Source organism: Drosophila biarmipes, chromosome 2R, assembly GCF_025231255.1.
Source record: "Drosophila biarmipes strain raj3 chromosome 2R, RU_DBia_V1.1, whole genome shotgun sequence".
Classification (NCBI taxonomy): Eukaryota; Metazoa; Arthropoda; class Insecta; order Diptera; family Drosophilidae; genus Drosophila; species Drosophila biarmipes.
This window is the reverse complement of record NC_066615.1, coordinates 21,060,979-21,086,389: the sequence shown is the minus strand read 5'-3', so window position 1 is coordinate 21,086,389 and position 25,411 is coordinate 21,060,979. Positions and strand designations below refer to the sequence as shown.

At 45.7% G+C, this 25,411-nt stretch overlaps 9 protein-coding genes across 16 annotated transcripts; 5 read left to right on the top strand and 4 right to left on the bottom strand.

Annotated features, from left to right (window-relative positions):
• Nucleotides 1–582: 582 nt before the first annotated feature.
• On the bottom strand, nt 583–3,758 carry LOC108022113 (uncharacterized). Its single transcript, XM_017090955.2, has 5 exons — nt 3,717–3,758; nt 3,246–3,663; nt 3,083–3,191; nt 2,016–2,892; nt 583–1,959 (listed from the first exon to the last, which is right to left on the bottom strand). Exons 1-5 carry the CDS (start codon nt 3,756–3,758, stop codon nt 583–585), a joined length of 2,823 nt encoding a protein of 940 aa, XP_016946444.2.
• A 631-nt stretch (nt 3,759–4,389) lies between these two features.
• LOC108022111 (uncharacterized) lies at nt 4,390–6,129 on the top strand. The gene has a single exon (XM_017090954.1). It carries the CDS (start codon nt 4,390–4,392, stop codon nt 6,127–6,129), a length of 1,740 nt encoding a protein of 579 aa, XP_016946443.1.
• A 357-nt stretch (nt 6,130–6,486) lies between these two features.
• On the top strand, nt 6,487–8,208 carry LOC108022110 (uncharacterized). Its single transcript, XM_017090953.3, has one exon. The coding sequence runs from the start codon at nt 6,487–6,489 to the stop codon at nt 8,206–8,208; it is 1,722 nt and encodes a 573-aa protein (XP_016946442.3).
• Nucleotides 8,209–8,472: 264 nt separating this feature from the next.
• LOC108022109 (uncharacterized) lies at nt 8,473–10,179 on the top strand. Its single transcript, XM_017090952.1, has one exon. It carries the CDS (start codon nt 8,473–8,475, stop codon nt 10,177–10,179), a length of 1,707 nt encoding a protein of 568 aa, XP_016946441.1.
• Nucleotides 10,180–10,761: 582 nt separating this feature from the next.
• LOC108022872 (polyadenylate-binding protein) lies at nt 10,762–14,990 on the bottom strand. Its single transcript, XM_017092062.3, has 3 exons — nt 14,614–14,990; nt 13,667–14,547; nt 10,762–13,415 (listed from the first exon to the last, which is right to left on the bottom strand). The coding sequence occupies exons 2-3, from the start codon at nt 14,333–14,335 to the stop codon at nt 13,191–13,193; spliced, it is 894 nt and encodes a 297-aa protein (XP_016947551.1). The 5' UTR covers nt 14,336–14,547; nt 14,614–14,990; the 3' UTR covers nt 10,762–13,190.
• A 109-nt stretch (nt 14,991–15,099) lies between these two features.
• Nucleotides 15,100–19,247, top strand: LOC108022108 (breast cancer type 2 susceptibility protein homolog). Of its 3 annotated transcripts, none has more exons than XM_044091805.2 (4): nt 15,100–15,116; nt 15,293–16,135; nt 16,186–16,257; nt 16,316–18,670. In XM_044091805.2, exons 2-4 carry the CDS (start codon nt 15,301–15,303, stop codon nt 18,565–18,567), a joined length of 3,159 nt encoding a protein of 1,052 aa, XP_043947740.1. In that variant the 5' UTR covers nt 15,100–15,116; nt 15,293–15,300; the 3' UTR covers nt 18,568–18,670. The 3 variants fall into 3 exon arrangements, with proteins under 3 accessions (XP_043947740.1, XP_043947739.1, XP_050743185.1); XM_044091804.2 differs by lacking the exon at nt 15,100–15,116 and adding an exon at nt 18,793–19,247 and having other exon boundaries at nt 15,239–16,135; nt 16,316–18,567; XM_050887228.1 differs by lacking the exon at nt 15,100–15,116 and adding an exon at nt 18,687–18,703 and having other exon boundaries at nt 15,239–16,135; nt 16,316–18,567.
• On the bottom strand, nt 18,711–20,560 carry LOC108022754 (uncharacterized). The gene has a single exon (XM_017091852.3). The coding sequence runs from the start codon at nt 20,461–20,463 to the stop codon at nt 18,754–18,756; it is 1,710 nt and encodes a 569-aa protein (XP_016947341.1). The 5' UTR covers nt 20,464–20,560; the 3' UTR covers nt 18,711–18,753.
• Nucleotides 20,561–20,759: 199 nt separating this feature from the next.
• LOC108022756 (small integral membrane protein 14) lies at nt 20,760–22,722 on the top strand. Of its 6 annotated transcripts, none has more exons than XM_044091806.2 (4): nt 20,760–20,820; nt 21,623–21,727; nt 21,783–21,828; nt 22,236–22,722. In XM_044091806.2, the coding sequence occupies exons 2-4, from the start codon at nt 21,656–21,658 to the stop codon at nt 22,448–22,450; spliced, it is 333 nt and encodes a 110-aa protein (XP_043947741.1). In that variant the 5' UTR covers nt 20,760–20,820; nt 21,623–21,655; the 3' UTR covers nt 22,451–22,722. The 6 variants fall into 6 exon arrangements, with proteins under 6 accessions (XP_043947741.1, XP_016947346.1, XP_016947343.1 ...); XM_017091857.3 differs by having other exon boundaries at nt 20,760–20,920; XM_017091854.3 differs by having other exon boundaries at nt 20,770–20,920; nt 21,589–21,727.
• LOC108022755 (zinc finger CCHC domain-containing protein 8 homolog) lies at nt 22,708–24,742 on the bottom strand. Its single transcript, XM_017091853.3, has 4 exons — nt 24,462–24,742; nt 23,713–24,402; nt 23,541–23,660; nt 22,708–23,484 (listed from the first exon to the last, which is right to left on the bottom strand). Exons 1-4 carry the CDS (start codon nt 24,639–24,641, stop codon nt 22,807–22,809), a joined length of 1,668 nt encoding a protein of 555 aa, XP_016947342.1. The 5' UTR covers nt 24,642–24,742; the 3' UTR covers nt 22,708–22,806.
• Between the last annotated feature and the right edge of the window lie 669 nt (nt 24,743–25,411).

Here is a 25,411-nt window from a genome sequence, read left to right as displayed (position 1 = left end):
AAAAATACCGGGCAGTAGGGTGCGCATTTGGGGTACTCCCAATTTGAATTTTCAAATTCAAAATTATGTGTCTAACAGTGCGCTTCGTCACTATGTGTATTACCAATTAAATTGAAATGGAGTATTAATTATTGTACGCTGTCTAAATTCTTTAAAATAAGTATATAATCCGGTTTATTAAATAAAACTATAAAATTCAACACTGTTAATAAAGCGTTAAATATTAAATAATCATGTTAAGGTTAAATAAAGATTAATAACAGCTAAGTAATATGTTTCTTCTGGTCTTAGGATACCAATTAGGATAGTTATGACATGATATAGTCATAAGAAATATGAAATTCTATATAATAAATATTGTAAATCATTTAAAGTCTTCGCAAATAATCAGCAGTAAAATAATCAATAATCACACATAAAAGATAATTTTGTTACAGATTAAAATTAATCCTTCGCAATAATAGGTAAAATAAACGTTTTGCTTTAAGGATAGCATTATAAATTCTGCATTTTAAATTCAGGTAATTGACTAAATTTAAGATTAATGGTTAGTTATGAATTAGCTTTGCCTTAAACCAACTATTATTCATGTGTGGTTATTAGAATTTGGGGCACCTGTGGTCTAGCTGAGTCACTTGAATCTTGTAGAGCGTTGTGTTGCCAAAAGTTCAGTGGTCCCTGTGGCAGGGCCTTAAGTACCCCTTCATCATCTTGTACCTTGTATAGATATACGCTGATCTCCGTTCTAAAGCTCTCCAGTTCGGCCTTCTCCTGGGTTCCCATGGCCTCCACCTCCAAACTACGCATCTGGCCAGATATGCTTTTGAAGTGTTCTTCGTGGAGGTGCAAGTCGGTTACGAGGATAAGGACGTGCTGCAGCGGCAGCAAAATATTTCTGGAGGCGGACAAATCTGCTCGCCGGAAGCGCATCTTCTTGATCAGAAGACTGAGCGTATCCTTAAAGACGATGTAACGCATCAGCCAGGCGTCCAAAGCAGCGCAGTTCCTATCGATGAGCTGAACGTGGGCAGTTAGAGCAACAGAGGCCTTCTTCTTGGCTTTGGACTCGTGGTACAAGTGCAGCTGTATAATCGGCAGACAATTGACATAAGTATCAATACGAAACTCCATGATGGCATCTATCAGCTTCTCAACCTCGGGATCCAGGTACTTCATTGCGGGCACAGCCGCCTTGTACTGGACTAGGATCTTCCACATCCGATTACTGGGAAGTACGATTTCCACAGCTTTGATGAGGTGACGGAAAATGAAGTACATATCGGAAACATATTCTTGGGGCGGCAGATCATCTGCAGTTTGCACATCCTTTGGTGGTGAGGCCAGCAACTCAATAATCGTGTCGAGAGCAGCTGTATCAAGGCTCGCATTTGGTAGCTGGTTGATGTGCAGTATAAGCACCGAGCAGAACATGAACTTTGCTCGCTTCAAGTCCAGTCTGTCGTTGGAGAGTTCAGTGGTGCAAAAATCCTTAAGCTGCTGGGCTAGACCGCGTATCCTGGTGGCCACCTCGTGGTTCGGCTCCCTTAGACTGCCGTGCATCAGTACGAGCATGGCAGCCAAGCTTTCCGATCCGTAGAGAGTTAAGTTCTCGTTTTGTGTAGGTCTTTCTAGCACACACTTAACAAGAGTTTCGTGTAAATTGCTTACATGACGAGGGCGTAGTTGGTTGGCCATCAGCATTGCATGCAGGCGACGGATAGCATTGGCATATTCCTCCAATAGCTCCTGGCTTATAGGAGCCTCGGTGGTGCTCAAGTCGGCCTGCAATTCGACAATCTTGTCTCGTAAATCCCTTGCTGCTGTGGAGTGTAGTAGTATGTTTCCAGTTGCGTCCACAGAGCGCGACATATGCCAGTAGAAGTCATACATTTCGCCCTCCGTAAGGGTGTAGTCGTCTAAGAAACTATTCAGACAGCAATCCTCCAGCTTAATAAGCAGCTGCAAAAATGTAGTATTTTTATTTTAAGGTACATGTTGGACTTCTTTCCACTTACAGTGGCATTACACTCAGCTACAGAGGCGAAATCGATCATGCCATAGATGCTTAGGAGGATGGGTCGAGCACCACTTTGGCGAAAGCAGGTGTGCAGAAAATGCGGCCAGGCGCACAGGAATTCATCGACCTGTTGCCGAGCCTCAGGGTCGGAGTACTCCGCCATGCGACGTTCAAAGAGAATGCTCGCCGATTGGGCAGCAATAAGACTCAACTCCATCCGAACATTCGGAGCGCAGAGCAGCCGGCAGAAGAACCTGAAATCCATCAGTTCTTCAAAATGCTCACTTATGGTCTCCAAATAGCGCTTGAGCTCAGCGCGGAACTGCGCGAAGCTCACATTCGCACGGGGAGATGACGGATTCTTGATGTAGGTTTCCAGGATGTGCTGTCCTATGTCCCAGTCTTCATTCTCGAACTGGCGCCTTGCCAGGGCTGTGTATACCTTGGCCGCCAGAGAAGCAACCACGATACAAGTCGCCTGCTTCCTCAGAACAAGTTGCAGCAGGACCTCGAGGAATCTCTTTGGGAAGACCTCGGTGCTGTCCAAATATCGTTGAAGAGTCATCAAATACCTCAACGTGGCCAGTAGCAAGTGTTTGGACTGGCTCCTCTCGAGGGTATCGAATTGCAGGATCACATACTTGCCCGTGATCAGCTCGCTTGAGAAGGATCGCAGGCAATCTATTTGCTTTTTCGTTTTAAACTGCTTGAGCATCGAATCCAAGAACTCATAGGCCATAATGTAGCTGTCGTCCTCGGTCATCACAACGCTTAGGATGGTGTATACAAAGTCCAGGACAGGCTTTTCCGCGCCGTAGTGCTGTTGGAAAATTTCCAGCATGGGTGGTACAATCTCTGGGCAGGTATCCTGGTAGCTATAAAGTATAAAATAGGATTGTATAGGTAATAATTTTATTTAATAATAAATAAACAGGAAAAAGTTCATGAAAATGGAGACAAATAAGGATATATTTCACCATCCAGGGTGTAATCCAGGGTATAACCCATATACCCATCGATTTTGGTGGGATTAGGCTCCTGTAACACCCCCTTATAAGTACTTACAATATGCCAAGGCGAACGACCACGGTTAGTGATTCGCAAATCTCCTTCAGGCCTTGAAAGTCCTCGTAATCGGGCAGTAATTTGACCAGACCGCCCAAAAAGCTGAAAGCTACGAGAGTTTTAGATCAGCTACTATGCAGTATGATGTGTATTGATAACCTACACAGTCTGGCCAGCGGCTCGCACAGGAACTGGTTTAGTTGCAGGTCCGAACCCACGGCGTCCACCACCCTGACCCATCTGACGACGAGCTTCAAATAGCAGGATAGTGGATGTACATGGTCGTTTTCTCCCTTCCCGGCCAGATGATCTGCAACTTGGGACAACATCCGAGGCAGCTGGGTGAGAAACTCATCCAGTCTCTCCATTAGGTTCGGCGGAGGATCGAAGATATAGTGGGGGTTATGGTCGAGATACGGATGATCCTGTGTTCGATTGAAGTCCTCAATGCTCACGTTGAAGTTCAGGTTAAGAGATCTGAAGCAGTGGCCCACGAACTGGGGGGAGACCCTCTCAATCCAGTTTTCAGGGTCAGAGATCAGAGCTTGCATGAAGGCATAGGCGAACTCCTTGGCAACCGCCTGATTTTCTCTATTACTAACTGGGAACCCACAAATATGATCTCAATACTTACTCGCGTATCGCCAACCGTCGAAATGGCCGTGAAGAAATCCATTTTCGGCTAATAATTGAGTAGAAAACAGTAAGAAACGCCAAGTTTTATACTTTCCTTTTCAAATTGGCGTCCTAGTGTGTTGGAAAACGCATCCTCAGGAAAATGTCAGTGCTGCACAATGCATTAATACGGCACTGTTATCTAGATCAGTCGGTATCGATTGTTTTTTGGCGCCCATACATGTTTGAACAAATTTTGGTTTCACAGAAAAAGTTAACTTAAATAAAGAAAATTTAAAAAGAAAACTAAAACTAAAAACTAAAAGTTAATACTCTTAGTTATTTGAAAAAACCACATACCATTTTTTATTAAAGTGAAGAACAAGCATTTTTTATTATCACCTTACACTTTCTATTTATTTTTAATTGTTTTTATTTCTTCTATAAATTTGTTTTATTTTCTTATGTAAACTGTTATTTTAATTTTTTTGCTTCATGTAAGGCAAACCTACCATAAATGTATCTTATGTTGATAGCCAGGTCCAATTAAAAGCTATGACACTTGTATTGTCATTGTTACTAGTTCTCATTGTTACTCGAGACTGTTTTTCTTAATTACCCTAACCCTTGGAATATTTTCCAAGCAAGCCACAGTTTGTTTTATCCAGCCCTTTGATGCAGACAACTTGAGAATGAGGCTGACTTTGTATCTAATAGTTACCTTCGGTCTGGTGGACACGAACTGCGTTTCGTTGAGATACATTCTAAATTCTCTTAAATACGAACTTCGCTTTGAAACTATCCTTCTTGTACAAAGTTCGACTGAAAGTAAATCGTGTTGGAAGCAGAAATACATTCATACCGAAGTGCCCGTCTTGAATTTCAGTGCAAACCAAAGTTTGTATCTGAAAGATAAATTCAATACAAAGATGCTGGCACTAGTTTGCATCGACAAAAGCAAAGAAAATACCATGCTCACCCTTTTTGAAAGTCTAGAAGATATGCGCGATACTCCCACGGTGTTATTCGTACTTTCAGATATCGAAATTAGGGATATACTCGTGGAGTGCCACAGACAAAGTATGCTTAATGTGGTGGCTTTCAAAGGCTTAGATACGGAATTTATCTATAGCTTCCAGGCCTTTCCAGGGTTTCAGTTAATTAAAAGAAGCCTAAAGGAAGTTGCTATATATTTTGAAGATCACCTGACTGATCTGGGTGGCTATACCCTCAGGGCACTACCCGATAAAGTAATACCGCGAACAGTGGTGTACAGGAATCCCGACGGAAAGCGCCAGTTGGCAGGATATCTCTACCGCTTTATACGGAACTATGTGAGCACCATCAATGCTACTCTCAAGATCTGTTGGGAGCTGGCTCCGGAGGACGCCATGATTAAGCTGACGGAAGTAATAAGACTCTCGCAAACCTACAACGTGGACTTTCCGCTGGGTATTCATGGCGTCGAGCATGGTTCGACCAAGCAAAACGTGCCACTGGAGGTTTCTAGCTGGTTCCTGATGCTACCCATGGAACCCTTTTATCCCCGATCTCTCTACTTCATCAAACTAGGATTGGAGAGGCTAGTGCCGTTGATGTTACTACTGGGTGTAGTGCTAGGGAATGCCCACCGAATAGAAGCGGGCTTGGGTCCCAGCTGGCGGTGCTGCGGTGTGGCAGATAAAATCCTGCGAGTGACCCTAGGACTGCCTATTCATCTGCCTAGAGCCCTCGCCCCCAAACTAATGCTCATTTATTGGTTGCTTTTGCTTACTGGATTCTTTGTGAGCAACGTTTACATATCCAATCTCGAGACTTGGTTGGTCCATCCCCCACTGTCTCGCCCAATCCTCAGCTGGGAGCAAATGCGCAGCTTGAATCTGAGGGTCCTAATGGTACCTTCCGAATTGGATACCTTGAAGCAGGCCCTGGGCACGAAATTCGCAGATGATCATAGCGATACTATCAAACTAACCAGCTCCGGGGACTTCCAGGACAAGCGGCTGTCTATGGACCCATCCTATGCGTATCCCGTGACCGAGACCTTGTGGCCACTTTTGGAGCTCGCACAGACCAGACTCCGGAAACCCGTGTTCCGTCGATCCCGGGAGATGGTGATCATACCTCTTTTGATCCTGGCCATGCCCTTGCCAAAGAACTCCGTGCTCTACAAGTCTCTAAATCGCTATAAATCACTCACTCATCAGAGCGGATTATACAGGTATTGGTTCAAACGAAGCTTCACTGATTTACTGGCCCTGCGAAAAATCAATTACAAGGTAGATGACAGCCTTGACACCTATCGGGACTTCGAGTGGCGCGACTTCTACGTTGTATGGCTGGCCTTCGCAGTGGGCACCATCATAAGTTTTCTAGTCTTTCTCGGTGAAATAGAGTACCACAGGTGGCACTTAAAAAAGGCGACGCCCTAGTGGCTATAGTATTTTACAATCATTCTGAACTATAAATAAATCTTAATCCTCTATAAGAATTATAGATCCACCTGTCTTTTAAAATATTTATCTATGGGTATATTAATTAGAAAACCCGCCCACAAATGGTGGCTCTCCTTGGTCCTTGACTGCTATTAAAAAAAGTGACAATTAATTGCCAGTGCTTTGCGGTTCTGGTTGTGTGGCTGTCAGATTTTATCGCCATGACTCTAGCCCTAGGGGAAAGTCCGACCAGTAGCAGTTGATTTCACCAAGCCGCCTTGAACAGGCCACTTCAAAATGCGGTTGGCCCTATATTTTATACTAACCAGCTTGGTTAGGGCAAATAATTTTACCATGAACAATGTCCTTAAATCGCTTGAGGCGGAGCTGCACTTTAGGACTATCCTACTTTTGGAAGTGTACTCTCTAAGAGATTCCTGTGTGATGCTTACGAACTTGGACAGTAAGGTGCCCGTCCTAAACTTCGATGCAAAGCAAAGTGCGTATCTCAAAGATACTTTTAGTTCCAAGATACTAGTACTTGCTTGTTTGAAGCAAGGCGAGAAAGATACACTGAAAGCACTTTATGGCAATCTTCACGATATGCGGGACAGCGCCACCATACTGTTCGGATCCTCGGTCGCACACATACGAGATCTATTCCTGGAGTGTTTCACTGAAAACATGCTCAATGTGCTGGCATTTAAGGGCTCAGATAGGGAGTTCATCTACAGCTTCCGGGCATTTCCGAAGTTTCGCGTTATAAAACGCAGTCTACCGGAGACTCAGCTGTACTTCGAGCCACAACTCAAGGATCTTGGGGGATATACCATCAAGACACTGCCCGACAACATAATGCCGCGAACTGTGGTCTACCGGGGTGCCGATGGAAGTCGCCAGCTGGGCGGCTATCTCAGCCACTTCATACGGAACTATGTGGGCACCATCAACGCCACCCTCGAAATTTGCTGGGACCTGGTTCCGGAGAATGGTATAATCCCTTCGCTGGACAACATTACACTCTCGGCGAACAGAAGCTGGGACTTCCCGCTGGGCTTCGATGGCCTCGAGCAGAGGATATTGAAACAGAACGTTCTAATGGAGATGTCCAGCTGGTTCCTGATGCTGCCCATGGAACCCGCCCTTCCCCGGTCTCGTTTCTACCTAAGATTCGGGCTGTACAGGCTGATACCTTTAATGCTGCTGCTGGCAGTAGTGCTCAGCAATGCCCATAGGCTGGAGAAGGGCTTGGCTCCGAGTTGGCGATGGTACTTGGTGGGCAATAAAGTCCTGAGGGGCACCCTGGCACAGCCATTCGTCCTGCCCAAGAGACTCTCTCCCAAGCTGATGTTCATTTACTGGCTGCTTATCTGGACCGGCTTCTTTGTGAGCAACTACTGCATCGTCTACCTCACGACTTGGTTCGTCCACCCGCCGACGCTGGATCCGATAACAGACTACGAGCAGATGCGACGCCTGAAGCTGGACATCCTCACAATCCCCTCGGAGCTGGCTTACTTGGAGGCCACCTTGGGCAGGCAGTTTGTGGAGGAGCGCAGCGATATATTTCGCATCACCGACTCGTCGGATTTCCAGAGGAAGCGCATCTCCATGGACCGGTCCTATGCCTATCCAGTGACTTGCACCCTGTGGCCTCTCTTGGAGCAGGCGCAGCTTAGGCTGCGTCGACCCATCTTCCGCCGGTCCAAGGACATAGTCATTCTGCCCCTTATTATTATGGCCATGACACTGCCCAACAACTCGGTGTTTCACAAGTCCCTCAACCGATACAGGACGCACACTCACGAGAGCGGTCTGTATAATCTCTGGTTCAGGAAAAGCTTTTACGAACTGGTTGCCCTGCGCAAAATGTCGTATACCGTGGAGAAAGATCACGAGGCCTACTTTGATCTCAAGTGGCAGGACTTCCACTTCGTGTGGCTGGGCTTTGTGGGGGGAGCTGTAATAAGTTTCCTGGTGTTCCTTGGCGAGATTGGATGCTACAGGTGGCACTTAAAACGTAGCCTTGGCAAATTGTATTACAATTATTACTCTTCTATGTATGACTCGAAATAAAGAGATTAGATATATCATTTAGTATATCATTTTGTGTAAATATCTATTTTGTGCAATATTTATAATATTGACCCATGGATCCAAGTTGGTTCAGACACTTCTTTTCTGCGTGGAAACAAAGAAATGCCTTCGCATTAAAAACTGTGACATTTCACTTTCTAGAGACTGACTGATACCAGATTTTATCATGCCAAGCTTTCCAAAGAAGTGTTCCGTCTGCTTGCAGTTTTCCACACCAAACCGATTTGAGTAGTCGTCCTGAAAATGCGCCTGGTTTTATATTTTTTATTTATAAACTCGGTTGAGACACATAGCGTGCTTATGAACCACCTCTTACAGACCCTGGAGAAGGAGCTCCATTTTAATACAATCCTTCTTTTGGGAAGTTCGACTTCGTGCTGGAACCCACAGGACTTTCAGGAAGAGTTTCCCATACTAAACTTCAATGCAGATGCTAGGGTATATCTAAAAGATGCTTTCAACTCAAACATACTGGTACTCGCTTGCTTGGAAAAACCCGCGAAAGATACAATGAAGGCACTACTCGATAACCTAGAAGACATGCGAGATGCACCCACCATCCTATTCGGCTCTTCAGATACTCAAATCCGCAAACTATTCCAGCAGTGCTTCAGCGGAAGTATGCTCAATGTGCTGGCATTTAAGGGATCTGATAGGGAGATCATCTACAGCTTCAAGGCATTTCCGAAACTTGGCGTTTTAAAGCGAAGAGTATGGGAGGTTCGTCGATACTTTGAGCCGCAGCTAGAGGATCTGATGGGCTACACCTTAAGGGCACTGCCCGACAACATAATCCCTCGAACTGTGGTCTACCGAGGTGCCGCCGGAGATCGCCAGTTGGCCGGATACCTCACTGCCTTCATCCGGAACTATGCCACCTTCGTCAATGCCACGCTTCGCATTTGCTGGGATCTAGTACCGGAAGAGGGTACGAGGCATTTGACGGGTATTAGCGAGCTCTCGGAGATGAAGCACGTGGATTTTCCGCTGGGAATCGATAGTCTTGGCATTGGCTCAAGCAAATCGAGCCTTCCTATGGAGGTCTCCAGCTGGTTCCTGATGGTACCCATGGAGAGCCCCCGCGGTCGTGATCGTTTCTTTATTGAATTTGCTGCATTTAGACTAGTACCCCTCATGTTCTTGATAGCCACGGTGCTAGGTAATGCCCATCGGATGGAATCCGGCCTTAGGCCCAGCTGGCGGTGCTGCGTCGTGGGAGAAAGGGTGCTCCGAGGAACCCTGGCTCAGCCGTTCACCCTACCCCGAAGACTCTCGCCCAAGCTGATGTGCATTTACTGGTTGCTCCTGCTGAATGGTTTCTTTTTCAGCAACTTCTACATGGCCAACTTGGAGACCTGGCTGGTGCATCCACCAGCAACCGATAAAATCCAGGGCTGGCATCAAATTCGCGACCGCAAGCTGAAGATCCTTATTATCCCGGATGAGTTGAGGTTCCTTTCGCTCACAATGGGCTCTAACTTTGTGGATAGCCACAGCGATATATTCCACCTGACCAACTCGACGGACTTTCAGAGGAAGCGCCTCGCGATGGATCAGACCTATGCCTATCCCGTGACCCACACCTTGTGGCCATTTCTGATGCACTCCCAGGCCAGACTTCGGCGACCCATATTCCGGCGATCCAACGAGTTGGTTTTCAATACATTTATCATTTTAGCAATGCCGCTGCCCAGGAACTCGATTTTCAAAAAGTCTCTCCTTCAGTACAGAGATATGACCTACTCCAGCGGACTGTATAGATATTGGTTCGGGAGCAGCTTCAGCGAACTGGTGGCCCTTCGAAAGATCTCCTACAAGGACGATGAGCTAGAGGTGTATTGCGACCTCAAGTGGCAGGACTTCTACTTCGTCTGGCTGGCCTTCGTGGGGGGAACTATCATAAGCTTTCTGGCGTTCCTCTTGGAGCTCGGTTACCACAGGTGGTGGTAACAGAACACCCCACCCCAAATGAAGTTATAATATCCCAACTTATTAACCACAAATAAATGCTAATCGTTCTGTCAACTGCTTGGGCTTATGGTTACGGATTTATATTTATTCTTGCCGGTCATGAAAGTATATTGATAAAATGGCATACGTTATAAGGCTCTCAGTGGGGTCCAATCGAAGTTGTTTTTATCATAAACAATTTGGAGAGCAAGCCTTAAAAGCTGTGTTATTATGATTTTCTTGGGTTTAATCTAGCAACTCTACTTGTTCATCCGCCAGCTGCTTATAAAATACTAGGCTACAATGACCTAAGGGAAAGATTCTAATCTCCCAGCAGATACTGCCCACCCTAAAGGATCCTGTTGGTACGGATGTGTTGGCCTGGAACCCGGATATCTTCGAGATAGCTCCATCTAAAGTGGAGTTCTTTGCCAAACGGAACGAGCTGAACACCTGCCTTTCCGCAACTGAAACAGATTAAACTACATTTCTACACTTCGTTTCAAATGAAATCGAAAAGAAAACCATTCTAACTCATAACTAATAACTTTGATCCTTAAAATCTATAAAATAAACGCCGGGTCGCAATTTCAAACACTTTTTGCAAAAGCATTTTTATTCAAGTTTCACATGTCTCTGCTCACTGCATCTTGATTTTCATCATTAAATGTTTTTCCATTTCTTGTTCATTTTCGCTTGGTTTTTGTTTTTAGGTTTGTTAATAAGTAGGTATTTGTAATATGTTATAATTAGGATTTTCGTTTCAATGGAATTACATATATAATGCATATATTATACGCCATCTGTGTCAGTATTATCTGTGCTTCTTGCGTGGGGTTCGCTAGTCATTAAAATGGGACCTTCGCGGGGCACACACACCCCAGTCCAAGCAAAAATTTAAATAAAAACTAGGTTCTCGTGAGTGAAATCGAATTCGAATGCAGGTGTTGTAATGTCTCATTTAGCAAATGTGCAAAATCGAGTAAGTTTCATGTGGTGTTGCGTGTTCGCAGTGGGACTCGACTTGAGTGGTTTATCAATTAATTTTGTAAGACTCAATTAACATTTCTTGTACTCTCTAAAAATTTAGCACTATAAAAGGGTTCTCCTTTGGGTTTTTGTTTGTTCTTCTTTTTGTTGTCGTTTATTTTGTTTTTAGGTAAATTCTGCAAAAGCAATTACCAAAAAAATTAAGTTTCAATTACAATTATAATTTGTAATAATAATAAGAAGTATGTCGCATTTGCTTGGCAAAGGAAAATAAATTTCATTTCTTTCTTTTGTTTTGTACATTTGTGTAAATATTATTCAATTGCATAATTTTCTTTTGTTGTCTTGTAAATTCATATTGCATATGTTCTGTGTGAGTTACAGTGTGGAGGCCTAATCCTACTTTTGTCCTGGAAACTAGAATCGTAACATCGCCCGCTCCCCGGGTCAAAGTCCCTTTGGATCGAAGGCCAAAGTTCAGGGGGAGCGGGCAACCTAAGCTCGAAATAAAATGTAATGGAAAATGAAAAATAAATATTGTCAAATGAGGGTTACATTAATTATGCCATCCTAAATATTGCCATCATTATAACTATTTTTATGTAATTTCATTTTTGTTCGCTTGTGGTACTGTTTTAACTATACATTGTGTGTATGTCTAGACGCAAGACTTGAATCTTACAAATTTCGAGTGAGTTTAGCATTGTTTGGTTTCTTAACATTTTTGTTTTCTCTTTTTACTTTCGTTTTCTGTTCCTGGAAACATTTTAAAAATTAAGCTCAATAATCTTAAATTATGTATGTATTTGCTTTCATTTCGGTTTCATTTGCCGTGGGCCGAACTTGTACACGCGCCTGCCTTAAAAGTGCCTTTCTTGTTTTTAGGGTTTTGTCTCGTGCCTTGTATCCATAATAATATTCTAAAAGATTTTAAACATTGCATTGTGTACACTTTTGGATTGGTTATATTCAATTAGATTTCCCTTCGTTACATTACGGCTGTCTTGCGGTCCTGTTTTGTGGTTTCATTTTCGTGTTTGCTACTTGAAACAATGTACAATTAATTACAAAAATGTCTTGTAATTGCTAAAATTTTAATACTCATGTACTGTCCGCAGGAGCGGCGCTGGGCCCTCCTGCTAGTTCATTATCTGCTCAGCTCCGATCTACTCTTTCCTCCGCATTTGCGTCTACTATATAAATTACGTGTAGGGTTCGCTTTCGCAATGGTTGCACTTGATTCCTCGTCAAAAGTATTAGTTATAGCGTAGAGTGTGTGAGTATTATAAACGCTTTTTAACTACAGCGTGTGGTTTTACGTTAAATATATATGTAGAGTGAGTGCTTCAATTGTTAATAGGGGTTACATCAATTGTTTTTTTTTTCATTTTCCTTTTTTTGTTTTGGTTTTTTTGTGGTTTTTGTTGGTTTAGTTTGGTTTTAATATATAATAGGTATGTGTAAATATTCATATGTCGCCCAGGACTCGGCTGGGCGTAGCTCTAGTTGCGATCGCACGATCTAGACTTAATGCCAAGGGGCCTGTGTGAATGTCGGCCTGGTGTGTGGGTAAATACATTTCGAAATACGTGTACGCAATGTGTTCTTTAGGCGAGAAGCTGACAGCGAAGCCTCTGCTTTGCTCACTAAATTCAACAGTAAAGACAAACATCTAAGTCCAAAAAAACGCTAGTGAGTGCTAAGAAACTTTTTGTCCTAATGTCTAGAAAATCCTTTCGATTGAGAGTTCGTATTCGCTTCTCCTTCCGCTTTCGCTTCCGTATCTTATGCTCCTGTGTGTTTCTATAAATTTCAACTGTGTTGCAACACTTTTGCCTACGTCTAAATGTATATGTGCAGGAGTTGCATCCTGCCCGCCTGCTGCCTGTTCGCCTAGCTGCTCGATACAATTTCTCGTAAATATCTATATAGGTTTATATATGGGTGTATATTGTATGTGTGTGGGTTCTGAGTCAACTCCTAGCGATGTCCTTGGATCAGCTGCCTCCGCCGTTGTCGCCTTAGTAGTAGAATATCTGGCCGGCCTTCTGGCGCTTGCGCTCCTCCAGCTTGCGATTGATCTCCTGCTGCCGCTCGGCCTTGCTCAGAGCTCTTGCCACGTACAAAAACTTGTTGTCGCCCAGCTGCTTGCCATGCAGGCCAATCACGGCGGCCAGCGCCGACTGTGGGTTCTCGAACGCCACGAAACCGAAGCGGCGGGAGCGCCCCTCCTCGTCCAGCATGAGCTGAAATGATCGGAGAAGGCAAAACGATACTATAAACAAATCCGCACAGATGGGCCCAAAGGAATCTCCTCCTCCCCCGCTGCTGCCACCACGCGGAGTTACGACTCCTTAGGCATGCGCAGCAACGGGCCAAGAGAGGATTTAAGAGCGTGAGAAACTGTGCCACATGGTTGACGTCCAACCACCCGGCCCAGCTCACACCCCCGCTCGGGTGGAATGGGATGGGAAAGCGAGGAGACCAAACAACGTACCTTGTGACTGGTGATGCGGCCGTAGGGCTCGAACATCTCGCGCAAGTGCTGCTCGGTGAACTCCTCGCTGAGGTTCTTCACGTACAGGTTCTTGAAGTGCGTGGCCTTCTCCTGCTCCCGGTCCCGCCGTGGTATGAACTTCACCACATGCACCTTCTGGTTATTGCACAGCATCCCGTTCACCTTCTCGATGGCCGCCCGGGCGGCCTCCTCTGAGTCGAAATGCACGAACCCATAGCCGCGCGAGTTGCCATCCTCGTCCTTGGCCACATTGCAGTTGAGGATGTTGCCGAACACCGAGAACGTGTCGTACACCGCCTTGTTGTCGATGGACCGCTCCAGGTTCTTTATATAGATCTTGCCGCTGTCCGGGGAGCTGTTGCCGCCACCACTGCCTCCGGTGGAGCCGCTGGCCAGGGCTCCGCCGCCCACGCCCACACCCACGTTGGCGCCCACGTTAGCCGAGTGCGAGGAGCTGGACGTGTGCCCGCTGCCCAGCGAGTTGTGCCCGCCATGCCGACCCAGGACGGCGCCGACGTGGCCCAGGTGATGGTGGTGGTGCAGCTGCTGCTGGTGGTGCGCAGCGGCCAGCGTGTGATGGTTCAGAGCCGGCTGCTGCTGGTGGTAGTTCGCCGGATTGCCGCGGAACGTCATCGAGTTGACGAACATGATGGCTGCTGGCTGTTTGTGGAGCGTGGTGGCGGCTAGTGGAGTGCTGTGGCTGCTGTAGCGGTAGGTAGCGGTGGCTTCTGCGTCCTGGTGGCCGTGGTTTTGGATACCGCTGTAGATGGGCCCGAGAATCTTGACGGCGTTCTGGTCCTGGTAGTGCTGCTGCTCCTGTTCTGTTCCTGCTGCTGTTCCTTCGCCGCTTCCCGTATTACCTGCCAACCGGACTCTGGATTATTCCCGCTTCCAATCAGATTGGATCCGGTCAAATGCCCACTTACCAGGTCTTGCACACGGAATATGACCAAAAATTCGCGGTGTTCTCTGAAAAAATCGTTTTTCGCCCAGACTCTTTTCACCCTCTCTTTCTACTTGCTCTTTCTCTCTCTCTTGCTCTTTTGTACTTTTTCTGGGGGCTTTCACTTTTCTTCTTCTTTCTGCTTCTTTTTCTTGGGGGCTCTTGGTTCGACTTCGCACAGCACTTTCTGGTTTTCTCGCGAGTGGCACCTAAACTAGATTCTTCAGCAATTGCAGCAGTATAAAACCAGGTTTTGCAGCTTCGGCGGTCGCCCTTTATTATTTAATTGTATTATATGCAAAAATTGTCGCTACTCCAGTGTTACCAGACGGTGAAACGGCTTTCCCCACCGATGCAGGGCTATCGGTATCGGGAGTTGCTAGTCGCCCAGGTCTATCGATAGCTTACCGCTAGTGATGAAATAATAAATTAATGTATACTTTGATTAACTCAAAAATGTAATTGAATTACTTTCTACTTTCTCATGTAAGTATCAATAAATAATACGAGCTTAATTAAATAAGACATCGATACTTTGCAGAGCGGTCATATTTCCTCTGCCTCCTCTCTAATGTATCGATTGTTTTCGCGCCTGCTTGCCTATTGAAGTGCAACCACAATAACATTACACTTGTTTATTTTTGTTTTAACACGCTAATTAGGAGGAACAATGGACCAGGATCGGACCCCATCGACTCCTGTGACGAAGAAGGATAAAGCCTATGCAACCAACAAGCTTTCCCGAGAGAAGGAATCCCATACTGGCGAAAAATCAGCAGTGGAAGAGCCTGGCAGTCGTGGATTACCGGGTAATATAATGACTGAAATGGCCAAAATATACCAGGCAGATCGCCAGAATAGCTTGAGGGTGCGACGAGATCAAGGTCACAACCGCAGGCTGGCTGACAGCAGTGACTTCGTCGCCTTGGAGGATCTTCTCCTGGTCCATTGCGATCCCACGCCCGAAGAGGTGGTCGAGAACATCCTGAGGGACTTCTGCTCATCTCCAACGTATGTGGAGGACGAGGATGAACCACCCTGCGAGTCTGAACCATGGTTTCGGTTTCGCCGTAAACGGATCAAAACCTACTGCAAAAGGAGGGTTCCCAAAGAGGAGGAATTGCCTGCAGTAGTGGAAAACGAAGAACAGGATCGTCTTAGCTGCTCCTCGGGCCTATCGGTGCAGGAGGATCTAAATACTACTTCCTTATCTGTTGTTTGCGACATGGATGTTAATACATCGCAAAAGATACGCGAAAATCTGCAGAACCTAAGTCAATACTTTTCCCTGAGCAGCACAGGCTCCAATCCTAAAATAGATCTTCCCTCTAAGGCAAGAAGGGATTCTGAGAAACCCTCGTGTTCCCGGGAACTTCAAAACGGTCTTTCAGACACAAATTCATCTGCCGAGTGTACAAATACTGAAATGCAGAGCCTGAAAGATGACTTGCTGGAGAACGGCTTCACATTCGAGGCCTCCCAAATCTGTGATATCAAGCCTCAAGGTATAAAGTTACTAAAATTTAAGAAAATTCTTATTTATTCTATTTTACAGCTCCAGGATCAATGGGTGACACACTGTTTGGAGATATTCGGCAACCTACCACCATTTCGCACTCACAATTGGGTTAGAGTTAAATTAATCCTATCAATAGATCATAAAATAAATCCAGTTTTATTTACAGATATCAAATGCGAAGAATGGTCTGAAGCGGACTCCTTCTTGGAGGACTACAACACTGAGAAGATGTCATTAGATGTTGAGGATTCGAAACCAAATGTGAATCAATTAAAAACGGAAACTGCCGCCTTGAAGGTAGAGAACGAGGATATCTCAGTATTAGATGACATTCCAATCAGTGAGTGGCTAGTTGAAATGGATGTCCCTGATAAATCCCTAGAAGAAACCAAAAAGTCCGCGCAAGAGATCGTTAAATTGGGGCTCAATTCTCAGACAGTACTTAAGGGAGGAGAAAATTCCGACAAACCAATTGAGGTTTCTAAGGAAATGCAAAACAGAGCTGCTAAGTTATTAGCTGATTTGGAAGCAGGTGAAACACATCAGCAAGAACAAGATTCCAAGGATGTGGGCTTTCGAACAGCCTCAAACAAAGCGATTAAGATAACAGAAGAGATGGAAAAGAAAGGAGCCATGTTCTTAGCCCAGTTCAAAGCTACAGACCAAACAGACCACGATCACGAGGACATAAATTCGTCAGATTTCGTGGGCTTTAAAACAGCTTCTAACAAACCAATTGAGATGACCGAAGAGATGGAAAGGAAAGGAGCCATGTTCATAGCCCAGTTCAAGGCTACAGTCCAAACAAAGCAAGGTCACGAGGACTCGAATTCCTCAGATTTCGTTGGCTTTAAAACAGCTTCAAACAAAGCGATTAAGATGACCGAAGAGATGGAAAGGAAAGGAGCCATGTTTATAGCCCAGTTTAAAACTACAGAACAGCCAAGTCAATCGAAGGATGAGGCATTTTTGGAGGACATTGCTTTTAGCGAATGGCAACCCATTGATTTTCCAGATGTTCCATCAACTTCGATTAAACTTACTGTCACCCAGAAGGCCAAAGAGATTGAGCTTCCTGAAAAGAAGACTCCTAGTAAAACTCAGTCGAAGACTATTCCGCAGCTTGTTGGCTTTCGAAAAACACCATACAAATTTTTAGAAGTGCCGGAAGAAATGCGAATAATGGGAGATAAGTTAATCGCCGAAGTGGAATCCGGTTTATACCAGCCTAGTCAAAGGCGTAGCTCACATACTCAAGCATATTCGGGTAACAACAGCCAAGTCATGGGTTCAACCGAGTTTGTGGGATTCAAAACAGCCTCAAATAAGCCCATCGAAATATCGGAAGAAATGAAAAGAAAGGCTGCCCAGTTAATAGCTGAGGTTGAAGCTGCCGAAGTTAGTCAACCAAGCACAACTGTGCACAAGGAAACCGGGAATGAGTCCGAGTTTGCCGGCTTTCGCACAGCCTCAAACAAACCAATTGTGATTTCTGAAGAGATGAAAAATAAAGCTGCCAAGTTGATGGCCGAAGTGGCAGGAGGAGAAACTATTAAGAAAATACTTTCCTGTGATGATCAGCAGACTAATGGAAGTGTCCTAAAGGAAAGTCCGGCCGAAGGAACAACACAATTCATTGGCTTCCTAACAGCGTCAAACAAACGCATCGAAATTTCAGAGGAGATGAGAAATAAAGCAGCTAAGTTAATGGAAGATGTGCAAAAAGCGACTCCAATGGAAATATCAGAGAATCATGAGAAATCCTCAAACAGTTCTGATCAAGTATCTGTGGAGGAGCTCCTTGGCTTCGAAACAAACGATGACCTTTACTTTTCCAGGGACGAAAACACCAACGACTCCATATTTCCCAGGCTTTCGCAGCGAACGCAAAATAATTTAGATTGTAAGAATGACTCAAGTGTGATAACACCCAAGCGTAGAAGGGACACCTCCGACGGCATTCCCTCGAGCAAAAGGCGTCATAGAGAACGGAAATCACCAGAGCAAAATCCTCCGCAGGGCAGCAGGCAATTAACAAAGACAAAGTCCTGCCAGAGTGAGCTCGGAACGCCCCCCCAGTCGCAGGAGATCCATGCCTCACTATCCCAACTGGCAGGTCTATCGCCGCTGGACCAGAGCACCAAGACTTCCGTGATAGCTCGCCGCAATCTCCTCTCATTAAGCAAATTGCGCAAGAAGAGCAGCACGGCGGCTGGAACTTCTGCGGGGACAACAATTACTCCGGCAAAACCCCGATTTGCTCCCATGCCGGCTTCGACAAGTACTCCGCTCGCTGACAGGAACTCGAACCAAGCCAAGGACTCCAAGAGCCTGAGACAGAATGCAGAGGACATGTCCCCTATTTGCATGCCACCCAACAAAACAAGGAAACTTGGTTTGAGTCGGAGTCGCTATTGAGTAAGCTTGCTTTACTAAATACAGAATATAAATCGCAGGTCGTTTTATAGATGGTAAAAAAGCATTTAAAGCATAAGATAAAAATGTTACTTCTTGTTATTATTTTTTTTTTCGTATAGAGCGCTAGATGAAAGAGTTTACGTAAGGTAGATCTTAGAGAGAGTAATATAACCAGTTCATTATCCCTTATTTCCTTTTAACCACCTCCACGAAAAAAATCAAAAGGGCAGCAACCAGGCCCACGGCCCACAAGACGAAAGCGAAGAAATAGTAGTCCAGGTCGAACGCCTTAGCCGGAGGCTCATCATCCCGCATCAGGGTGTAGATGCCCTGCTGGATCAGCACCCGGAAGGTGTCCGCCTTCATTTTGATGTTGATGCCGTGCTCCTGCAGCCGCCTCATGAACTCACTGGTCATCTGCAAGTACGGCAAACTATTCGACACGCAAAAGGACTCGAGGGCAAAGCCCACTCTCTGGCGTATCATGTAGAAGCGCGGCGTCTTCAGCAGGTACTGCTGCATCAGGATCAGCTCCAGGCGATCCTCGTACAGCAAATACATGTAGCTGGTGTTGAGGCCATCGCGATAGGCCTTCAGCAGGGTGGCATTCAGGGTCAGGCTGTTCCGCCGCAGGGCCTCGGGAACCAAGGCATTCGATTGCAACTGCTTCTTGTAGAACTCGTCGTGCAGACTGGGGTACGGAGCACGGGCCAGTTCCTCCAGCGTACTGTACTCCGCCTCGTACAGGCCCGACGTGAGGATACTGGAGAGCGTGGCCAGATAGATATTGGTGAGTACAAAGCCCGCGATCGTTAGGAGTGCATGGATAGCTGTGTCTCTCCAACCAGCAGCTCTGATTTTTTGGTGGCAATTGTACAGGATGTGGCTGAGGCTATGCAGCAGGCACTCCCCGATCTCGTTTCCGGCTCCTCCTGAAGTCAGATATAGCATCAGAGTGCCGTAGAGAACAGTGGATATAACGACCAACCACAGAGTCCAACTGAAGGGTCGGGAGTAATACAGATAGCTGGAAATGGGTCGGGCTTGGGGCACCATGAAGTACTGGGGGATGATGGAGAGTGGTGCTGTGTAGGCTACACCCCATTTGAATTCCACAAAATAACCAATAATGTCGATCTTTTTCGTAACTAGCATGTGATATATGACTGCGTACACTTCGTATTCCGTTGCGTCGGGCAAGGGTACGTCCTCCAGGGTGGCATTATAGCGATAAGCAAGCTCCTTGATGGCCGCAAACAAATATCCTGCCCGGACCAGGTCGTTCTTGTCGTTGAAGTACTCAAAATCCCGCGGAGCTAATGTGGTTCGAAGTGAGCGCACGGGATGGCCCTTAAAGTTGCGAATGATCCTTCCTCGATTGAGGTATTCCGAGATGTTTACGAGCTTAATCGGTTGGATGGTTGGATAAGGCAGATAGCTGTAGAGGTCCTTGCCGTGGATCAATATCACATTGATAAAACCCTCTTTAAAGCAGTAGGTGTAAAGTTCTTGTTTCGAGAACGCTGGTTCCTCCAAGCTCAGAAATGCTATATGTAACTCATGGAGTTTATCCAACAGACGAGGCAGTAGTTTGGCCACCTGCGTATCTAGTCCAAAATCTTTTAGTTCAACCAGGATAAGGGCTCTTTCTGTGAAGTTTCCAAGGATTCGAAGTTCTTTAGCTTCTTTTGAACTTGAAGACAGTAGAATTCTGGGAGTGTCCAGGCTATGGAGTACACTCAAGGCTCCAAAATCCTTAAAATCAATGAACACATTGAGCTCCATTTGAAAAGCTTGATTAAGTTCACGGAGCACTTGGCTGGATTCCAAATGAGAAGCACCAACCAACTGGAGAAGAACTACCGCCAATAAAAAGAGGAACATTTTAATAGACATTAAGCGGCGAAGGGCAGCTTTTATAGGAGGGTTTCAATGCCCCATGACAGGGCAAAACTCTTTTTTGCTATAGTTAATAAGTTAATTGATAAGCTAATGACTATAGACAATACTGTTGGAACTTGGAAAAATGTATTAATTGCTATGTTATTTATTTAGATCTGATGGTCGTATATATATTTTTTTAATTTTAAAATAAGATTAGAAAAGAAATACTTCAGATTCTAAAATTTAAAAATATATATTTGGCGGCATTTCCAAAGTGGACCTTTCCAACACTAGTAGTTTATCGATTTCCTTGTGGTCGCTGCCCAGCACTATCAAATGTGCAATTAAGTATTTCCAATTCCCATTCCAGTAAGAAAAAATATAATTATTACGCTGCGGGGGTGAAAGTGGACTGTAATTTAATCAAAAACGCGACCAAGGTGCCCTCTTGAGTGCGAGGTTTTAGGAGGTAACGCTATTTAATTGCCCAACGCCCCCAAAAGAGCGTTTGTTTACGCCTCCCTTTGGAAAAACAAAAACAAATGGGAAGTTGTGTTTACGTTTTCGCAAAGTAGATAAGGTTTTCAGGGTGGTTCGGGTTCCAAAATCGAAGCTCCCAGCGAAAAGACCTCGTAATTAACTCTGATAAGCGCTCTGTGTCTGGGGGTAATTAAAACTCGTCGTCTTGCTTGCGCTTTTTTTTCATTTTTGATAATCGTGATACTTATACAGAAGACTTTCGGAGCTTACGTATGTGTGGGACCACTCTATGGGAAAGTGTTGGGGTGGACTTTGTGGAGCTTTGATTTCTTTTTTAGGTTGGAGTTTGCTGTCAAACATACTATTTTGCCAACTGCCCCAAAATTGAAACTGTTTTGTGCTTGACTCAAATTGCACTCGGTCGCAGACCGCCCAGTACGTACCGCCCCCTTGCAAGCCCACGCTCGCGAGCCCAAACCCCCTTTATCGGAGCCCTGCTGGCACACATGTGTGCATATTATAACTCGATTGCTGGCAAATTAGTCGCAGTTGAGCTCGTTTTGTTTGAAAACACTGCTCTTCGTTCTCTGCTCGTCGGAAAGACACGTCAGTGGCAGCAGAACACAATAAAATAACCATACACCACATATCTTCTAGTTCGCCCCCGTATAACCAACTTCGATCTCCGCAGCGCTGATCAGGCTCAGGAAGCTCAACCGAAACCATGTCCGACGACTTTGATGGCTGCGAGTGCGTCTGGTCGCAGGAGTACGCGATGCAGCGGCTTATCAACTTTGTGAGTTCCGAAGCTATGGGTTCCCTTATTCCTGATCCAATATCCTGTCTTACAGATTCGCCAGAACCAGAACGCCTGTACAGACACCGAGTGCTTCGATGGTGAGTGCAGTCCAACTTGAAGAAGTGGCTCTTAAGCGTAATCTAACAATTTAGCTTCCTAAACTTAAAACAATGAATCTGCTCTATCTGAATGTGAGTCAGGAAACGCAGAGTGTAGAATTTTATGTGATAAGCTCGCCTCTGTTCTAAAACATTTAAGAAAACGGAGTGTATTGTAAGGGAATACTACAGCCGTAGTTTTAGAGGTTTATGGTTTTGACTTAGGACCAAATCCTTGATTTGCCTATACCTAACCACGTACCAAGTTTCCTAATAATTGCTTAGTTTAAAGATTACAAGCGCAAAGTTGACTCAGTATAAGGTTGCCAAAAAGTATGCAATGTTTACTTATAGGGATTTGAATTTCCCAAAAGGACTCGCTCTAATCCCAATCCATCTTTTTCCAGTCAGCGGACGCACTGCGCGGCAGGCGCCTGTCGCAGGACGCGGCGACGACAGCGGCTTCACCGTCGCCATGATCTTCTTGATCGTGGCCATGTTCATGTACATACTGAATCCGAGTACCTGGGGCAACCTGACCAGCAACAAGCCGGCCGGCGTGCGACGCGACAACCAGGACGGGCCGCCGCCACCGCAGCCTCCTCCGCCGGCCATCAACTAGGTGTCGCCGAGGATTCCTGTCCAGCCTCTGCCAAGCCGGAGCTTCTACAACACAATTCGCAATTTGCATTTCCTTGTTTTGTTATTTCTCCCGCGATCGAGAAAGTAATTTGTTCACTTCAACCTAGAAGACATCCTTTCGCACGTTTACACAAATTAGACGAAATATACACCCCTAGCATTGTACAAAACACGAGACGGCACACTCTTAACACACAGGCTTATTAACAAACATATTTGGAAATTTTTGAAAAACACTTTGGAAAACTACAATCGTTTGTTTTGTATTTGTTTTGTACAAGAGGCTTTAGTGTTTAAAATGTACATTTGGTGGGCGAGAGTTCGTCCTGGGACTCGTCAGTTCTCATTCTGCAGCCTAACCATCTTTTCGCGCACGTTTTTCAGCAGGCCCTTCATTTGTTCGTACTTTCCCGTGGAGTCGGGCAGGTTCTCAAAGTTGATGACATCGCTGACGCCCACCTTGAAGTTCTCGCCCACGGGCAGGCGATCGTAGACGGAGAATTTCAGCAGCGGTGTTCCCTCGTAGGAGGCCTTGAATGGAGTCGATGGAGCCGATTGCGTCTGCTCGATGTGTTTGGAGTTGACAGCAGGTTCCGAAATCTCAGCGGTGTCATCCAGGTCAGTCTGTGACTTCGATTCATTCGCCGTCGTGTCCAGCGACGTATTACACTCCAGTTGCTGCAGCAGCTTCTCCTGCTGGGCTTTTAGGTCATCCAGACTTGGCGATGGTGAGCGAGCGGAGAGTTCCTGGTCCTCTTCTTCTGGCGGAGGCGGTGGCGGCGGAGGTGCTAGTTCTGGCAGTGGTGGATCCTCTGATTCGTCCACCAGCTCCATGTCGTAGTCGCCGAAGCTGGTCTGCTCCTCGCTGGGGACGGCAGCTTGGTCGTGTGGGGCGGGCAGATCCACCAGCTTCTTGCGCTTGTAGCCGTTGATCACGTTTTCGCCCAGCGATTTGATAAAGTTCGCCTTGGAGTGGGCCTCTTGGAAGGGCGGCACATTGTGGTGCTTGAAGTCCTGGGGATGTTAGGTTGTTAGAAAAGGATGTGGGTTTCACGTGGGTTCATACTTACATCGAAGAACTTGCCAGAGGGCTGGACATTGAAGCCCGGATACTCGACTATTTTGTTGATGTCGTACTTGAAGGTGTCCGACTCTCCGTCTTCGTCGTCTGATTTGATGACCTCGGAGCCCTGAAAGGAGATAAAGTTACCGTCTGGCTGATAAGAAGGCTGGCCAACTTACATCTGCGTTAAACAGAGCTATGCCCGAGCTCTGGACCTTGGCCTCCTCCAGCCAAGCGGGGGGATAGCCCAGCACTCTCAAGCGGTAGAACATGAACGGCAACTGGCCGCGGCTGTAGCCCATGGCATGGCGCGTCTTGGTGCTTATCTTTCCCGGGCGTATGTGACCAAACCGCTGCTCTGTGTCCACGTGATACCGCTCTGTTCTCTGGCTGTTCTTTTTGCGGGCCCGCATTATCCTGGTATTGTTCCTGGGTTTGGGACACTCGCGCAGGGAGTGATCCGTGTCGCCGCAGTTGAAGCAGGAGGATTGCGCCTTGGGCCGGAAGCACTTGTTGACCGCCTCCGCCTTCAGTTTCTTTCGCGCCTCGGTCTGCTCGTCCAGGACGTCGGAGTTGCAGCGTTTGTAGGAGGGAACTTGGGCGGCATTCAGCTTGACCGCTGGCTGAGTGTCGATCAGGAAGAGATCTTCGGTGTCCTGGGAGTCCTCTTGCAGCGCCTCTGTGGCCGCCTGGCTCTTCTCAAAGGCGGCTACCGACAGTTCCGCTGGGTTTTCCTGGAAGACCATTTGCTTGTTCCCGAAAGTGCTTTGGAGGGCTTGAAGCATTTGTTTCTGCAGACTGGCGAAGTGCTCCTCGCTGCGGAATCTCACCTCGAAAATGAGGGTATCCCCTTGCCCTTCGGGGGAATCCTGAAAGCGGGAATGGTGGACTTTAGCCCGGTACTGGATACACCTTATATATAACCCACCTGGCTGGAATTATTGGTTTCACTTTCCTCACTTTTGGCGGCAGGTTCGACCTGCTTTTTGGTCACTTCCTCGCACGGCACGAATTCTATGTCATCCTCCAGCTCCCCATCCTCGACGTCGTCCTCCACAATCTCCACGCTGTTCTGTGAATCGTCTAGCAGTATTACGCTGTCGTCCATGTCAGCTTATATTTAAGTTTTCTCTGATAATTCAGATTTGTTTGCAATAATTTGTTTTTTTCCAGCAGGGTTGTCGTTTTTGGAAAAGGGACGCAAGAGGAAGAAAGTGCTGCTATCGATTTACGCCTGCGATAGTTGAAATCGATAGTCTGCGATTTGAATTTTAAGTGTTGCCTACTTTTGGGGGTTGCGTTTTAAATCGACATAAAAATTAAATATTTCATACGAAATTGCATTCTACTTATTATATTCGTTTATTTTAAAACAAAATCAATTGCTTTAATAAAAAAAAAGGTTCCTGCTATAATAACAAACCTTTAAAAATGTTTATACAAATATTCTAGTTATAAGTATAGCTCTAACAGAATTATATTCGCTTAAAAAGCATATTGCTATTATTAAAATTGTATTTTTACAATACAAAATAGGTTTAAAAAATAATCACCAAAAATACAAATCTTCATGTGTGTATTTTTAGCTTATTACCCTTTTCATCTAACAAAAAATAAATGGATGACTTAAAAATGCAAACCTTTAAGCCTCGTATTTAAATATACTTAAATACATTTAAATTTGGCGTTGAGCATTTCAACTTCCGCCTTCGGACTCAGAAATTATGTCAACTTTTCTCGGCTTGTTAGGCATGCGAGTGGAGGCCTTGGTTCTCGGGAGCAAAAGACGTCATGTCGAGTCCGATTTGTATCTCGCGGATCGCCGGCTGAATGCCAACTCGGATCGATCATGAATAAATGGCGCGCAGAGTTACGAGA

Bases quoted from the DNA above. Each gene is read 5' to 3' on its own strand.
- LOC108022110 (XM_017090953.3), top strand. From the start codon at position 6,487: ATGAACAATGTCCTTAAATCGCTTGAGGCGGAGCTGCACTTTAGGACT.
- LOC108022108 (XM_044091804.2), top strand. From the start codon at position 15,301: ATGGACCAGGATCGGACCCCATCGACTCCTGTGACGAAGAAGGATAAA. The intron at 16,136-16,185 runs GTATAAAGTTAC...TCTATTTTACAG, and splicing joins CTGTGATATCAAGCCTCAAG to CTCCAGGATCAATGGGTGAC. The intron at 16,258-16,315 runs GTTAGAGTTAAA...TTTTATTTACAG, and splicing joins CATTTCGCACTCACAATTGG to ATATCAAATGCGAAGAATGG.
- LOC108022111 (XM_017090954.1), top strand. From the start codon at position 4,390: ATGAGGCTGACTTTGTATCTAATAGTTACCTTCGGTCTGGTGGACACG.
- LOC108022109 (XM_017090952.1), top strand. From the start codon at position 8,473: ATGCGCCTGGTTTTATATTTTTTATTTATAAACTCGGTTGAGACACAT.
- LOC108022755 (XM_017091853.3), bottom strand. From the start codon at position 24,641: ATGGACGACAGCGTAATACTGCTAGACGATTCACAGAACAGCGTGGAG. The intron at 24,403-24,461 runs GTGGGTTATATA...TCCCGCTTTCAG, and splicing joins AAACCAATAATTCCAGCCAG to GATTCCCCCGAAGGGCAAGG. The intron at 23,485-23,540 runs GTAAGTATGAAC...TAACATCCCCAG, and splicing joins CCTCTGGCAAGTTCTTCGAT to GACTTCAAGCACCACAATGT.
- LOC108022756 (XM_044091806.2), top strand. From the start codon at position 21,656: ATGTCCGACGACTTTGATGGCTGCGAGTGCGTCTGGTCGCAGGAGTAC. The intron at 21,728-21,782 runs GTGAGTTCCGAA...CCTGTCTTACAG, and splicing joins TGCAGCGGCTTATCAACTTT to ATTCGCCAGAACCAGAACGC. The intron at 21,829-22,235 runs GTGAGTGCAGTC...ATCTTTTTCCAG, and splicing joins AGACACCGAGTGCTTCGATG to TCAGCGGACGCACTGCGCGG.
- LOC108022754 (XM_017091852.3), bottom strand. From the start codon at position 20,463: ATGTCTATTAAAATGTTCCTCTTTTTATTGGCGGTAGTTCTTCTCCAG.
- LOC108022113 (XM_017090955.2), bottom strand. From the start codon at position 3,758: ATGGATTTCTTCACGGCCATTTCGACGGTTGGCGATACGCGA. The intron at 3,664-3,716 runs GTAAGTATTGAG...AGAGAAAATCAG, and splicing joins CGACGGTTGGCGATACGCGA to GCGGTTGCCAAGGAGTTCGC. The intron at 1,960-2,015 runs GTAAGTGGAAAG...ACATTTTTGCAG, and splicing joins TAGCTGAGTGTAATGCCACT to CTGCTTATTAAGCTGGAGGA.
- LOC108022872 (XM_017092062.3), bottom strand. From the start codon at position 14,335: ATGTTCGTCAACTCGATGACGTTCCGCGGCAATCCGGCGAACTACCAC. The intron at 13,416-13,666 runs GTACGTTGTTTG...CGATCATTTCAG, and splicing joins GCCGCATCACCAGTCACAAG to CTCATGCTGGACGAGGAGGG.